Source organism: Aquarana catesbeiana, linkage group LG06 (genome assembly GCF_042186555.1).
Source record: "Aquarana catesbeiana isolate 2022-GZ linkage group LG06, ASM4218655v1, whole genome shotgun sequence".
In the NCBI taxonomy this organism is placed as follows: domain Eukaryota; kingdom Metazoa; phylum Chordata; class Amphibia; order Anura; family Ranidae; genus Aquarana; species Aquarana catesbeiana.
Genome location: NC_133329.1, coordinates 358,259,083 through 358,276,031, shown reverse-complemented (window position 1 = coordinate 358,276,031; position 16,949 = coordinate 358,259,083). Strand labels below are relative to the sequence as shown.

The 16,949-nt window shown below is 43.6% G+C and overlaps 1 protein-coding gene across 21 annotated transcripts in view; it reads right to left on the bottom strand.

Annotated features, from left to right (window-relative positions):
- The window catches only part of BAZ2B (bromodomain adjacent to zinc finger domain 2B), a 441,294-nt gene that overhangs the window by 123,598 nt on the left and 300,747 nt on the right, over positions 1-16,949 (bottom strand). For all 21 annotated transcript variants that reach the window (XM_073634094.1, XM_073634089.1, XM_073634092.1 and 18 more), the window contains one exon: positions 13,181-13,360. In XM_073634094.1, the coding sequence (XP_073490195.1) occupies positions 13,181-13,360 (180 nt within the window). The remainder of the gene's footprint in view (positions 1-13,180; positions 13,361-16,949) is intronic.

Below are 16,949 nucleotides of genomic sequence, written 5' to 3'. Positions count from 1 at the left end.
CTCACATCCAACATTTGTTGTCGGAAAATCCGATCGTGTGTACGGGGCATTAGTGTTCCTCACAAGCATCTATTTTATCTGAAATGGCTGTATTTTTCCCAGTCAGGTCCAGAGTAGGCGCAGACTTAAGAGGGCTCTCATGCAATCAACAACCTGGAACAACTTTTAGACACTGTTGCTTTCTGCATATACATTATAGGCCCTGCTACCATCTGGTCAACCCTTGTCCATGTATAGAACGTATAGTAATTTATGATAAGTTGTGCCAATTCTTATTTGACACATTCCACCATCTATTACCCCATATGTTTCAGCTGCACTGCCTTCACCAGACCCTTCACCTTTATTACTAGTACAAAAGCAGTAACAACTAAAGGAACCCTCTTGAGAGAAACATGGAGGGTGCCAATTCTAAGGTTGCAGGTGCCTTTCATGAAGGTTCTAAGATATCACACTTTTCAATGCTCTAACAAAAACTAAAAAATACAATGACGTGTATTTTATGTTGAAGCAGAACTAAACTGGATCTTAGTACCACCAAAAACAAAACACCATTTTATTCCTTAAGTGTAGAAAAGGGGACCGCACACTGTTGAATGTAAACCACGGTGGCAAAGAACCAAAAACTAGCTTCAGTTCAATCTCAGACACACCTGCTAATGCATTTCACTTCAGTAGGGCTTAATCATAGAGACATCTACAATTAAGCCCTACTTGGAGAAAATGTGTTACAGAGGTGTGTCTGATGGGAGGATATTTTTGCTGAAGCCAGCCTTTGGATTTTTGTTACTGTGGTTCAAACTGAAGAATGTGTGCGGTCCCCTTTCCAACACTTGGAGTTTCACAAGGCATGCTCTACTGCCGGATCAGGTCCTTGCAGCAGTTATCTGAGCCAGCCGGTGAAGTACAGAGCAGCATTTGAGCGATCTTTTGAGTTTATGAGTTTTGAACCATTTTATTGATCTTTTACATTGAAATAAAACTCACCAATGTGAGTTGATATATGTTGATAAGAAAATTACTTTTCCAACCCCCTCCCCCGACCCAGCATTAATCCATGTGGCCATCTTTAGTAAGGGCAGATGATTCAGCTAACAATCACTCTATGGCGACATGTAGAAAAACCCCTAGCATTGAGATTTGCATTTTTGGTGGCCCTGTAAAAGCTGTATTCCCTGAGACTACTGTGCATGCAATGATTCCTGTCTTGTGATCACCTGACCTTAGAGTGTCCTCTACCCAGGGCTCTGCAGGCAGGACTGGCAACGTCATTCTGGCCTAGACCAGAATGCGTAAATAGTAAATAGAATGCGTAAAAAAACGCAAAAAAACCCCAGCAGTTCCTATCTATTTGTAGAAGTTTACTATATAACAATAATAAACAGGCAGTGTTTATGGAAAGAGTTTAGTTCCGCCATTATACTTTAATTCTGAGGCCAAGTAATAGAAATAATCGAATATATATGTCTATAACATGTTTAAGCAAATATAAAGAGGGAGACAGGGCTCTCTCTAATGAAAAATGGGATTTTAAGGGGAGATGGTGTGTCTGTTTGAGGTGAGCCAATACAACGGTTGTTAATATAAAAATATAAATTTTATTGAAAACATTTAAAATATACACTACAAAAATTGCAATCAATTCTATAACATGTTTCTCTGCCCCATGCTATGAAATGAAGTCCCACATCAGTAGATAAATAAAGATGTGCATGCTCTGGGTATGTTATGACATTAAAACTCCTCCCCAAAAAAAGCAAAAAGTTAGGCCAATCCACATTTTTGCCACATTGCATCTACTTTTACAGTTCTATACTTTTTTGTACACTATGGGGGGATTTACTAAAACTGGAGAGTGAAAATCTGGTTCAGCTCTGCACAGCTTTCAGATTTTATTGCCAAAGCTTAATTGAACAATCTGAAGTTAGAAGCTGTTTGGCTACCATGCACAGCTGCACCAGATTCTGAGTGCTCCAGTTTTAGTAAATCTCCCCCAATATTTCCAAAGATGGTGGTAATTGTGGTAAAAATATACCAGTCCTGAGAATTGCACTCATCAGCCTTTTGAGTAACCACCTTCAAGTGCAAAATGTGTCAAGATGACACTAGATGAGAACCGATATGTATGTGCCTTTTATTTCAATAAACCTTCTGACTTATGTGACCGGCTCACACAGCTGAGCGAAATGCAAAATCACCACGGTGTTTAGCATCCCGGTCTTGGAGCCACACACATGTAGCGTATATTCGCTCCACTCATCACCACACAAAGCGGGGCCACTACTGAGAATCAGTGTACATCTACATCTACAGCCAGGCAAAGGATGACTGCTTCCACTGCCTGAACCATCCCAGGGACTGGCTTTTTTTTTGGACATCCGAGGAGTCAATCGATACCGGACTAAGGAAGCAAGCAGCACGGCGGGTGAGATTGTGTCAGGGACGCTGCAGTCCCGTCATTTAAACTTTTCTCCATGCACTGTATATGCTAAATCCCATGCCATCTGGCTGTGGCAGCTTCCTGCACCAGGGACCAAAGATCCATATTATATGCTCCCTTATAGCCTAGATGCCTATCGTATTTTGAAGTTCATCCATACATATGTACATATGTCAGTAACTTTGAACTATATGCTGGATTATCTTCTTCACAGCTGACTGTATTATCTCACTGATTTTCAGGATTGACATTTCCGTTTTTCCTACTGTGACACCACTACTTCCTCTCTACTCAGGAGATTCCTATTTTTGTGGTATATCCATACCTGTTGTCACTGGAGGTGATTTTAGACTTTCAACACTGAGTCTAATGCCCCGTACACACGGTTGGATTTTCCGACGGAAAATGTGTGATAGGACCTTGTTGTCAGAAATTCCGACCGTGTGTAGGCTCCATCACACATTTTCCATCGGATTTTCCGACACACAAAGTTTGAGAGCAGGCTATGAAGTTTTCCGACAACAAAATCCGTTGTCGGAAATTCCGATCGTGTGTACACAAATTCAACGGACAAAGTGCCACGCATGCTCAGAATAAAAAAAGAGATGAAAGCTATTGGCCACTGCCCCGTTTATAGTCCCGACGTACGTGTTTTACGTCACCGCGTTTAGAATGATCGGATTTTCCGACAACTTTGTGTGACCGTGTGTATGCAAGACAAGTTTGAGCCAACATCCGTCGGAAAAAATCCTAGGATTTTGTTGTCGGAATGTCCGAACAAAGTCCGACCGTGTGTACAGGGCATTATACCCACTCCTTCCCTGCAAGTGTGCTGAGTGTCTGCGTGTGTGCAAGGGAGCCCAGGCTGCTATGTTTTTCACTTTTAGGCCCCTTTCACACGTGCAGACAGTATGTCCGTATTTCATCCATCTGTTTTCAGATGAAATACGGACATACATTCATATGGGATAGCGGGTGTCAGCGGAAGAACATCCGCTGACACCCGATATCATCTGTCCCCACTATGGTCCGATTCTGCAGACTGAGGAAAATCCTATTTTTCTCTCATAGGGGAGAGCAGAGATCTGACAGGGAGGTCCCTGCACAGTGTTCAGGGACCGCCCTGTCATACGCCGGCTCAGCGGGGATCAATGGAGCGATCCCCGCTGAGCAAGCGGATGTTCACAGGGTGGATCATCAAGGATCCGTATCCGCGTGAAAGGACCCTTATAGTAACAACGTTGTCATGATTTTTTAATGTTGGTGAAGGTTTTACTTTTATTGTGGCAAATAGCCATACATTATTGGATTTGTGTCTCTTTTCTATTAATAAACTTTGTATCTATGCCGCTGTGAGTTCCATATTGAAGCCTCTTTACAAACCTGCTTGGTTTGCTTTCTTTTCTTTGCATATTCTATTTGGCTTTGGGAACCCCAACCTACTAAGTTGAGTTGGTACAATACATACCATCTAAACTTTCAGTGTTGATATTTTCCCTATTTTATCATGTAATTTTTGAATTGGACCATATTTTATTTTGAGTGTATTTGGAGGTTCAGGCAAGGCTGTGGTTTATGTGGAGCAGATTTTGTTTCTTTGAAGTCGTAAGAACTTTTAAATTTTGGTATCCCAGCATGATCATTTTCCACCTCCCAAGCCAGAGACACAAAGATAGATAGATAGATAGATAGATAGATAGATAGATAGATAGATAGATAGACAGATAAATAGACAGATAAAAAGATAAATGATACCGATATAGATTTATAGTTGTTCTTTAAAACATATCCATTAACTTCATCAATGCAAGTACCGTTTACATGGAGTCGTGTGATGAGCAAGCATGTTTTATTTTATTATTACATCAAAGTGAGTTTCCTGCTGATTTTCCGGGAATGAATACATTAGAATGGCTTCTGATTTGTGACACTCTAATAGATCCTGAGTGCTTTCTTTATGCAGCATGTGGACAGCGAGATCACAATTTCCATAGCAATTTTTTTTGTTGCTTAAGTAGGCATTGAATGACTTGATGATCAGAGCTCAGTATTAGATGAGAAGCCTTGGAGGTTTTCAGCCGGTATAATGGAGCCTAAGCATAGACAGCACAGCTCCAGCGACCGCACTAAGCCTAACAGAAAGGCGCTGTAGATTACAGTATGTACAATGGCTCCCTACAGGGCAGTACATAGTCAATGATTTCAAATGTCTTTGGAGAACTACAGTAACAAGTACCATTCATTTTCTCCAAAGAGGCTAAAATAAGTGGAAACAACAGCTGGAGATCGGATAGCTTCGGAGATTGTATGTGTTAAACCTCTGGGGTGCCCATGGCACGACATAATATGCCCTCAGAGGTAGCACAACTACTCACTGGATAACATAACTTTCTTATGTAACTTATCAAACAAAAATAAGCTGTCTCAAAGGATGCAAAAAAATAGACTTCTCCTGGGTAACAGGCACTGAAATTTTCATGCTCCTGACAATGATCTAGGCTGTGTACCCTGCCTGCGATGGATGGAATTTCATTATAGGTGTTCTGATATGCAGGCTGTGGTCTTATGGAAGGAAAACACATTTATAGCTGGGCCAGGAATAGGCTGTAGATATATTTCTAGTTTAATACTATATTAGTGAAGATTTAAAGTTATATTATGGAATATTGGTCTGTAGGCCTGAAAGTTTCTTGATCAAATTGGTATGGCAGGTTTTGTGGAAATAGAACTCCCAGCAGCATCTGACATGCTGCAGCTGAATAGACACCCTGCAAATTTTAGTTTTACTAAGATGGAAAGTCACAAATTGCTTAACATTGCAATTATATCCATATCATAGAAAGTACTGGAGTCAGAGACAATCAGGCATACAGTAATTTAGAGAAAGGTCAGCAATGGCTTCCCTCCTTGCCATGGCCTCTTCTTTCCTTCATGACAGTTTTCCTTCAAAGGGAATTTGTCACAAGTAAAACACCTGTGTAAGAAACCTCTGATTCAACCTCTAAAAAAAAAATTACATGGACAATACCCTGAAAAGCAAACAGCTTTATGCATACCTGTGCATCTGCGAGTGCTATAACTTTACTCTGCAACAGAGCTCCTGGTGGCGATCTGATTCCTTGGACTGGTCAAATAGTGAGTTTCTCCACTGGCCGCTGTGGTTTCTCCAGCTGACCCCTAGTCAAAATAATGACAGAGAGGAGGGTGGGAGAAACCATAGTGGCCAGAGGAAGACGCGCTACACACTTGAAAATGTGGAATCAGGATGTGGCCAGGAAGTCCACTACTGAGAAGTTTTAGCAAACTTGCTAATGGACAGGTATGTACAAAGCTGCTTTATTTTCAAGGTAAGTGTCTGTGTCGTTTTGTTGACCTGCTTACAGTGTCACTTTAAAGCTTAAGGCCTCATTCACAAATCAAATTCAGCGACCGTAAAGAAGGATGGTATATGGGACCTTGAGACAGCAGGTCTGGACGGTATGGGAGGCACCACGGGTCCTCCACCGCCATCCTCACAATCTCTGAGTACCAGGATCTCCTGGGCCATCCTGAGGCCACTAGAATTACTGTCTTCTGCTCCTCCTGTATCCTGCGTAACAGGCACGGCAGCATCTGGATCGGAGGAAAGGCGTAAATTAGGGAAAACCGGTTCCAGGGAATCACCAACGCGTCCGTCCCTACAGCAAGTGGATCCCTGGTCCTGGATACAAAGCTGTCCACCTTGGCGCTGAACCTGGAGGCCAGAAGATCCACCTCTGGCATCCCCCATGACAGAAACGGCACGTACCTTTCTGCCCAAATCAATATGTGATTTACTTCTCTTTGGGCTGCCCGGCTCTGGGTGCCCCCTTGGTGGTTGATGTATGCCACCACCGTGGAGCTGTCGGACTGGATTCTGACCGGAAACCCCCGCAATCTGGACATCCAGAATAGGAGAGCTAAACGAGCCGGATTTCCAGCAGATTGATGGGCAAGGTCTTCTCTGCTTGGGACCATACTCCCTGTACTGAGTCCTCTTCCAGGACTGCCCCCCCAGCCGAGACGGCTGGCATCCGTAGTCACCACCCTCCAGGTCACAGGTGGAAAGGATTTTCCGCCCCTCAAGTTGTTGGCTTTTGACCACCAGGAGAGGTCCCGTTTTACCTGTTGGGATAGAGACATGGGACGATCTAAGGTTAGAACAGACTTGTTCCAAGCTCCCAGGATAGTCCTTTGGAACAACCTGGAATGAAACTGTGCGTAAGTAACTGCGCTGAAAGACGGGATCATCTTGCCCAGCAGCCTCATGCACAGCCGAATAGAAGGCTTTTCTACCCTTTTGACTTCTCGAACCAGTTCCACTATGGACCTGACCCTTAGGGGAGGTAAAATTACCCTTTCCTGGGTTGTATCTAGGATTAGGCCTAGATATGTCAAGACCTGACTTGGCTGAAAGGCCGATTTGTCCGAATTCAAGATCCAGCCTGGGAACTTTAGGAAACGAACGGTAGTTGAAGCGTTTTCCACTAGGGTGGAGTAAGACTGGTCGTCCAGATATCCTACCACCGAGATCTTTTGGGACCTTAGAAAAGCCAATACTGGAGCCAAAACTTTTGTGAAGACTCGAGGGGCCGTGGCTAGACTGAACGGAAGTGCCACAAATTGGAAATGACGCCCCTCTACTGCGAAGCGCAGGAACCTTTGATGTGGGCCGAAAATTGGCACATGTGGGTACGCATCCTTGATGTCTATGGATGCTAAGAAATCCTCTCTTCTCAAGGATGCAACTACTGAACGAACCAACGCCATCCGGAAGGTTCGGACGTTTAGAAAGGAATTTAGGGACTTGAGGTCCAGAATGGGCCTTACCTCCCCATTTGGTTTGGGCACCGTGAATAGGTTTGAATAGAATCCCTTGAACCTTTCTTTGTGCGGAACCTTGATAATTACCTTCTGCCTTTCTAGCTGCTTTAAAGCAAGAAAAAGGCTTTTCCTTTTTACTGGGTCCGATGGGACTCTAGATACCAGAAACCGATTCGGAGGAAAATCCCTGAACTCTATTTTGTAACCTTGTGTTACCGTAGAAATGACCCACCTGTCCTGGACCAATTTCCCCCAAGCGTCTGCAAACCGCCGCAGCCTGCCGCGCCCCTTCACAAGGCGGACTTGGAATTGGTTTTGGCTGGCTTCTGGGTCCAAGGTCTTTTTTGACCCTGAGTTTTTTTAAAGATAGGCTGTTGAGGCTGTCGATACTTCTTGGGAGAAGAGGCGCCTGGCCCAGGAGCGTTGGGAATCTTAAAGGAAGGCTGCTTTCTTCTTTTAACTGGAAGCAAGGAGCTCTTACCTCCTGAGATCTTTTGGATATATTTATCCAGATCTTCTCCAAACAGACGCTCACCATGGAAGGGAAAAGCTGCGAGTAGCCTTTTGCATGGCATCCCGGCTGACCAGTTCTTTAGCCACAAGACCCTGCGCATATGGATCGAGAGTAGCGCAAAACGAGACATCTGCTGAATCGAGTCCTTTAATGCGTCTACCACAAAAACATAAAGCGCGAGGAAGTTCTGACAATTCGTCAGATAACTCCTCCTGAACCTGTACATTCCTGACCAATCTTTTAAAACAGTCCTTCAAGGACTGTCAAATACCGATGGCTGCAACTGCCGGTTGTACTGCTGACCCAGCCACCGCAAAGGAGGTTTTTAGTAAAGATTCCAGCTTTTTATCCGCTGGATCTTTAAACCCTTGGGCATTATAAACTGGACAGGTTAAGCTTTTATTCACTGATGAAATGGCAGCATCAACCAAAGGCGTATCCCACCTTTTTCTGAATTTTTCCTCCATAGGGTATAAAAAGGAAAACCTTTTTGGATGCAAATATATCCTGTCCTGGTGCTCCCAGTCAGCGTAAATCAGCTGCTCCAATAATGGATGCACAGGTAATGCCTGGGAAACCTGCTGAGGCCATAAGGATCCCAACGTAGAACAGGAAAGTCCCGGTCCCTGTACTGGGGGTAACTAAAATCCTGCTCTCACCATTTCAGCCAAAGACTGGATGAATAATTTTTGGGATTGGGAAGCCGACATTGGTTCCTCGAAACCTGAATTCCCAGCCTCTGCCTCTTCCTTATACTTTGCGGCCACTCCCTCCAAATCCTCTGCCCATTCTGTATCCAAATCACAAGGCCCCAACTGGCTAAATGAGTCCTGGTGCTCTAGTGATTCTCCACTGGGACCAGGCTCAGGAGAGCGAGATCTATGACGTTTCTTCCCTCCCTGGGTTACTGAGGCAATCATACCCGCTATCTTGCCCTCAAGGCCAGCTAGGGCTGATGCCAAATCATCCTTAGTAACATAAGCCGATGCAAGGATATTGGTAGTGGCCACAACGCCTGACAAATGCAATGGCTCAGCCAGGCCAAATGCCGCAAGTCTTTCAGGGGAGATTGATACTGCAATAGCCTGAGGTTGATCTCCTGTTTTTGAAGGAGTCCCTTTAACCCCTGTACCTCGTTTTCTGGAAGACATTGCTTACAGGATTTGAGAAAATATATATATATATATATATATATATATATATACACTCTCTCTTGTGCTATATAGCCAAGCCCAGCGTATAGCAACTCTCCCGGCCTATACCTTAAACGTGTTGCAAATGCCCAACTCACGTGCCCCAACCTCTGTGTCCCACTACACCAGTCCTGGCTTGCGAGCCTACTGACAAACAGCAATGACACACGCAGACGCTGACTTCCCTCATATGCGCGCGCCGCCACGTGACGTACGCACGCCCAGGATCTTACTGCGCATGCGCATGCCCGCGGGGAACATCGCCGTACGCACCCAGCCATGCCGCGATGCACACGGCAGCCTCCCTGCTGCGGGCATGGTCCCTGCCACACGCGCACGCTCCTGTGCACGTGCGCGCCCGACACCCACGCCACCAAGCGGGAGACACCCGCTATACAGAGGGAACACGAGGCACTGAAAATTGGCAAACACATGCATATTAAAGCAACACAGTAATATAGTTTAGGCCTCCAGAGGGAGCACTCACCGATCCTTTCTGCAGGGCCTGTAATAGGCCCAATCTTCCCCATCATCGCGAGTAGCGCCACTAAGGACCTTCAAGGACCGGGTCCCCCTTTTTCTCGGGGTCCACACCCTTGGACCCGTAAAGCACCCTTCTGGTTTCCTTGGGCAGATGATAGACCAGGAATACCATATAACAAGGGTCCAGCGCCATAAAGGACACATTACAGGCAAAACCTTGTTCTTGAACCAAGGCTCGGGTACCATCCACTTTAGCTTTATTAAGCCATCCGAATGGATCCGATTATAAAATCCTCATTGGGACATTATTGAAGAATTTGAAGAGCTTCCACAGCCGTGACCATCACCTTCAAGACACTGGCAAAAAACTAAAGGTACTTCCTGTATGGGAAGGGTTATATGGGAGGAACCTTCTTACTATTGGTTGCCAGTGTCCAATCACCTAAAGGTAGCAAATAACCCAGATAGTCATTATTATGGTGCTCTGTGTCTCATGATGTACGATAAAAATAACAATTTTTTGCTATGTGCCCCGATCACACTAGAATGCAAGTGACAGCGGAGGACAATTAGCAGTGCATAAAAATGACAAAAAAACGCATGTCTTCATCATTCTGCACCACTCTATAGCCCTCTGTCACAATGTGACACCTTGTTACATTTGACATTTCAATAAAGTTATAGCAAGAAAAGTAAACAGGTCCTTGCATTGTAAAAATGCAAGGCTCTGCCCCCGAAGCCCATCTAGCATCGACACCAGCCCACACAGAAAAATGGAATTCCTGTGTAGCTAGTGTGAACCAGCCCTAAAATCCAATGGATTAGGCTGGGGGAGGAAAGACTAGATGATATTGGACACCCTCCAGCCACGAAATGAGGTGGGCTCTGTCAGGCTTGCTGCAACTTCTAATGCAAATTGCGAGGAGCTCACATTGTGTACTGAAATCAGGCTAAGCAATTTTAGCACAGGAAAGAATTCTGTACAACTGTGTAAAACTAAAGCTAAGGCTGGAGTTCAGCTTTAAACTAAACCAAAAAAATAAAAAAATTAAAGATTCTCAGCTAATACTGCAGAAGGACAATAAGGTGACTAAGTAACGGTTTTTAGTTTTACATGCCACCACACACCATTGCCTACATAAACACTGACTTTTCTCAAAGTCAGCGCATATGCACACCTCCTAGGCCTGACAATAGGTCTGGTGACTGCTCTTTTGCAGCATTGTTATTATTATTATTATACAGGGTTTATATAGTGCCAACATTTTATGCAGCGCTTTACAATAAAAAGGGGGACAGTACAATTACAATACAGTTCAATACAGAAGGAATAGGAGGACCCTGCTCATGGAGCTTACAATCTAAATGTTTTCTTTAGGCCGGCTGTTTAAAAAACCTTAACACAGTGCCTTGAAAAAGTATTCATTCCTCTTGAAATTTTCCACATTTTGTCATGTTACAAACAAAAACGTAAATGTATTTTATTGGGATTTTATGTCATAGACCAACACAAAGTGGCACATAATTGTGAAGTGGAAGTAAAAGGATAAATGGATTCCAAATTTTTTACAAATGAATATCTGAAAAGTGTGACGTGCATTTGTATTCAGCCCCCTTTACTCTGATACCCCCAACTAAAATCTAGTGAAACCAATTGCCTTCAGAGGTCACCTAATAAGTAAATAGTCCACCTGTGTGTAAATTAATCTCAGTATCACAACAGCTGTTCTATGAAGCCCCCAGAGGTTTGTTAGAGAACCTTCGTGAACAAAAAGCATCATGAAGGCCAAGGAACACACCAGACAGGTCAGGGATAAAGTTGTGGAGAATTTTAAAGCAGGGTTAGGTTATAAAAAAATATCCCAAGCTTTGAACATCTCATGGAGCACTGTTCAATCCATCAATTGAAAATAGAAAGAGTATGGTACAACTGCAAACCTACCAGGACATGGCCGTCCATCTAAACTGACAGGCCGGGCAAGGAGAGCATTAATCAGAGAAGCAGCCAAGAGGCCCATGGTAACTCTGAAGGAGCTGCAGAGATCCACAGCTCAGGTGGGAGAATCTGTCCACAGGACAACTATTAGTTGTGCACTCCACAAATCTGGCCTTTATGGAAGAGTGGCAAGAAGAAAGCCATTGTTGAAAGAAAGCCATAAGAAGTTCCGTTTGCAGTTTGCAAGAAGCCATGTAGGGGGCAGATGAAACCAAAATTGAATGTTTTGGCCTAAAATGGAATGTTTTGGCCTAAAAGCAAGATGCTATGTATGGCGGAAAACTAACACTGCACATCACCCTGAACACACCATCCCCACTGTGAAACATGGTGGTGGCATCGTGTTGCGGGGATGCTTTTCTTCAGCAGGGACAGGGAAGCTGGTCAGAGTTGATGGGAAAATGGATGGAGCCAAATACAGGGCAATCTTAGAAGAAAACCTCTAATGCCCCGTACACACGGTCGGACTTTGTTCGGACATTCCGACAACAAAATCCTAGGATTTTTTCCGATGGATGTTGGCTCAAACTTGTCTTGCATACACACGGTCACACAAAGTTGTCGGAAAATCCGATCATTCTAAACGCGGTGACGTAAAACACGTAGGTCGGGACTATAAACGGGGCAGTGGCCAATAGTTTTCATCTCTTTATTTATTCTGAGCATGCGTGGCACTTTGTCCGTCGGATTTGTGTACACACGATCGGAATTTCCGACAACGGATTTTGTTGTCGGAAAATTTTATATCCTGCTCTCGAACTTTGTGTGTCGGAAAATCCGATGGAAAATGTGTGATGGAGCCTACACGCGGTCGGAATTTCCGACAACAAGGTCCTATCACACATTTTCCATTGGAAAATCCGACCGTGTGTACGGGGCATTAGAGTCTGCAAAAGACTTGAGACTGGGGCGGCGGTTCACCTTTCAGCCAAAACATACAGCCAGAGCTACAATGGAATGGTTTGGATCATAGCATATTCATGTGTTAGAATGGCCCAGTCACAGTCCAGACCTAAATCCAAATGAGAATCTGTAACAAAACTTGAAAATTGCTGTTCACAGAAACTCTCCATCCAATCTGACAGAGCTTGAGCTATTTTGCAAAAATTAATGTGCACAAATGTCACTCTCTAGATGCGCAAAGCTGGTAGAGACATCTCTAAAAAGACTTGTAACTGTAATTGTAGTGAAAGGTGGTTCTACAAAGTATTGACTCAGGGGGGCTGAATACAAATGTCCCCCACACTTTTCACATATTTATTTGTAAACAATTTTGAAAACCATTTGTCATTTTCCTTCTACTTCACAATTATGTGCCACTTTGTGTTGGTCTATCACATAAAATCCCAATAAAATACATTTACGTTTTTGGTTGTAACATGACAAATTGTGGAAAATTTCAAGGGGTGTGAATACTTTTTCAAGGCACTGTACATGCTAGGGACATAATGATTATGCATCCTTGAGAATCCCTGTATTTTTTTTTTTTCATTCCAATAATCAAAAAAATATTGTTTTCTCCTGTCGCCTGAAGACCATACCTAACACAGGTAACCAGGAACGTAATGTGAACTACTGTAGCTAGAATACCTGTATAAAATATGAAATGTTTTCTAGGAACTACAGAATACGGCATGTTCTACATTCAACTGGAAAACATTACTACAGGCATGCAATTACAAATACAAATGATGCTTATTTGCAGATTTTACCTGGAAAGGGTGCTAGCTGGGGATGTGCTGCTAAGGCTGTGGGTGTTCCAAGCGTTCCCAAACCACCAAATTCTGAGTGTCCTGAGCTGGCTGCGTGTAGGCCGAAAATTGGGTGGGTGATCATTGGAAAGGCACTGGACAGATTGAACGGCTGCTCTCCAGAAGCTCTGAACAAGTGTCCTGCAAGAACAAACACAAGCATATTAGATTACAAAGCAGAACATCTGAGATGTACAGCCATATATGGTGAGCACTGAAATGTAATTATAGCATTGATTTTTGCCAGATTGTGCTGTTTCAAGTAGTATTTTATCTATAGCAGACATAGGGTAATATTTATAACACAACAAATTCTGGACGGACCCTCTGCACACTGCTATACACCCTTCTGGATAATGTATGTATATATCGAGTGGCACAGTGGTGTAGTGGGTAGCACTCACACCTAGCAGTAAGAAGGGTCGCTGGTTTGAATCCCAACCACGACACTACCTGCCTGGAGTTTGCATGTTCTCCCTGTGCCTGTGTGGGTTTCCTCCGGGTACTCCAGTTTCCTCCCACACACCAAAGACATGCTGGTAGGTTAATTGGCTTCTGTCTAAGTTGGCCCTAGTATATGAATGTGAGTTAGGGACCTTAGATTGTAAGCTCCTTGAGGGTAGGGACCGATGTGAATGTACAATGTATATGTAAAGCGCTGAGTAAACTGACTGTGCTATATAAGTACCTTAAATAATAATATATATATATATATATATATATATATAGATAGTTGAAAGAGGCCAGTCATTCATCACTTTGGCTCTAAGAAAGAGGGTCCTCCAACATCTTTGGTTCTAGCTGTCGACCTCTGATTTACTGTTCAATTTTGCGGTTGCGTTGTTATGCTTGTTATGTTTCAGTTCCAAGGACACCCATTGTTCTGAGGAGTGTAGCAAGACCTTTTACATTCCATATTAAAGGGCTGACTGCATCACACATCTGTAGACCTAGCACCCAAGTGCAGGAGAATTGTTTTATACACCCTTCTGGACCAGACCTGAACCTAGTCGCTCTCCCCCACCTTGCGTCATTATGCCCCAGGTTGGCATGGTTTCCACCGTAGCATTTGCAGTGGCAAAGCGATGTAGGATTGGCTTACTTAGGGCTTGCTTTGACGCTGGCCTGCTTAAGCATGTATTGTAATATGTGTGAACTAAAAATCCCATAGCTTTTTCATTGCATAGCTTGCTGGAAAGGGTGTATAGCAGTATGCAGAGGGTCCATCCAGAATTTGTAGTGTCAATATGTGGTCACACCCCTTTAGCACCTGATTTTTAAATACATGTACAAGCTATTGGGATTTGAGCGCAGGTATATCTTTTCTATTTTCATAACAAGCCACAAACATGGGCACGCTTACCTTCCTATATTCACGTGCAATTGTTGGCAATCTGTCCTGAAAGCGCAAAGAACTTCTAAATTTCCCTAACTGCGGGTGCAGGGGGTGAATATTCTCTAAAAAGTGAACAACTCTCCCAGAAATGCATGCTGGGGAGAGCGTAGAAGCAAACGTAGCGGGCTGCGCATCAAATCATGGCAAATCATGTCATAAGACACCTTGGTTTTATAGGCTGTAACATTTGCTGTATTATAAATACAGAGAATGTTCATGAGACCAGGATTTCCTACTGAAGAATTGAAATTCCAGGTTTGAGAATAGGATCCAGCAAACAAGTGGCGGGCAGTGACTGCACTATATTACCATGGAGAACATCCTGATAGATAAATGGTCAATAAACCCATCATTGACAACTTATGGCACCTTTGACACTGGTGTGCTTTTGCAGCGCAACAAAAGCGTGTGAAAACTTTTCCCATAGTTCACATTGCCTGTATGCTGCATTTTTGGTGCAGTTTTTCAAAAGCGCACCAAAAAGGCACCTTCCATTGTAAGTCAAGGGGAACGCATCAAAAGCGCATCAGTGTGAAATGGCACTAAGCCACTATGTTTCCTATTATTATCTATGCAGGCTCTACTACTTGCTTACTAGTGCTGCCTAATGGTTGTGACTTGAAACTGTTCTAAACAACAACAAAAAAGGCTATCTCTAAATACCCTATCCTTTCATGATTTTAACAGCTCTTTATTTTAGTGGAACCTGGTGGCTGCCCCTGCTAACCTCTCTTTCTGAAATATGAATGCCCTGGCTGGCACACTCTATTGGCTTTAGTGCTTGGAGTAACTGTCTCTCAACAAATACGCTATATTAGGAATTCCTACTTTACTTTTATTTCTCTGATCTTTGTGCTGTTTCAGGTCCTTGTCTACTGAAGCCAGACACAACAGACAGTATACATAGAAGAACAAAAAAGGGCACACTGCCTATGTATATTGCTGGATCCCCCATCAATATGTAAATGAAGGAAAAAGGGATAGCTGCACCCCACAACGGAATAGAAGCCTTTTTAAAATTCTTTATTGTCACCATGCCTTACAGAAGACAGGAACACAGTTGACGCGTTTCACATGACAAATTAGTGCTTATTCGATTTTTCATGTGAAACGCGTCAACAGTGTTCCTGTCTTTTGTCTGGCACGGTGACAACAAAGAACAAGATTCCGCTGTGGTGTGTGGCCATCTCTTTTTCCTTCATTCACATATTGGCGGTGGGGAGCCGGGACGAGCACCTGCAGCGGTTAGCAGCTCATTATGTGCCTGAGCAGTGTGCACATTATGTTTGGACCATGGATCCCCAAATCAGAGGTGGGTAGCAAGGCCAAGTGGATGCTAAAAGACGTTGACCCAAGTTGCGTGCTGGAGATGCCTGGAATTTAGAGAGAGTTTCCTATTCATAAGGACTGGTGCCATGCCTTAGCGCAGAAGTGATACTGTTGTATATTCTACAGCTAGGACAGAAGCATTTTCAGGAGGAGGCCAGCAATGGAACCCACCTTAATTTTTAGTACAGTTTTCCTTTAAAGGGTCCTTGTCCCTGAGTTAGAAAACTCTCACAAAGCAGAACCTGTACAAAATGAAAATTTACACTCAGCCTCACAACTTCCCATTACTCTGATCTTTACTCTGTTCAAGAGCTGCCTGAAGAATCTCCATATTTGAATTGTATTGTAACTGTACTGTCTGCCCTTATGTTGTAAAGCACTGCGTAAACTGTTGGTGCTATATAACTCCTGTATCATTTGACACTTTTGGGTGTGTCGGATGCCTGCACCCCCCACGGTACGCTGTGGTTCCCTCCATCGACCCCTATGTGTCCTGTAGTGACATAGGTTCAGCAGAAGGTACCACAGCGTGCAGCGGGTAACCAGGCACTGGACACACCCAGAGGTGTGTCAGAGGTAAAAAGATCATTGTTCTGCAAGTGAGAAAAGGTATGGCAGGTGGGACAGGTGAGTGTAGAGGTAAGGTCCTGCTTTGTGACAGTTTTTTTTTTAACCCAGTGACACAGATGCTTTTTGTTTATATCTTTTTTATTAGATTTTTGCATATACTGTACATAGCCAAAGACAGCAGGGTTTAGTCTGCCTGAAAATTATTACAGCGAGATTCACACACAAGTAAAGCAGTTAAAACGCATAACACTGATATAAAGTCATATCATACAGCTTTACGTCTTTGTACAATCTTTCTGTGTCCCAAATGCTAAATATAAAAAAGATCAATTGAGCTTTTTTTCCGATACAACATGCTCATCCTTTCCTGTCTTTTGTACTGCAGTTTTTACAGCTTGTCTAGACAAAGGTCTTTGCATGGGCTGAATCCTTGCA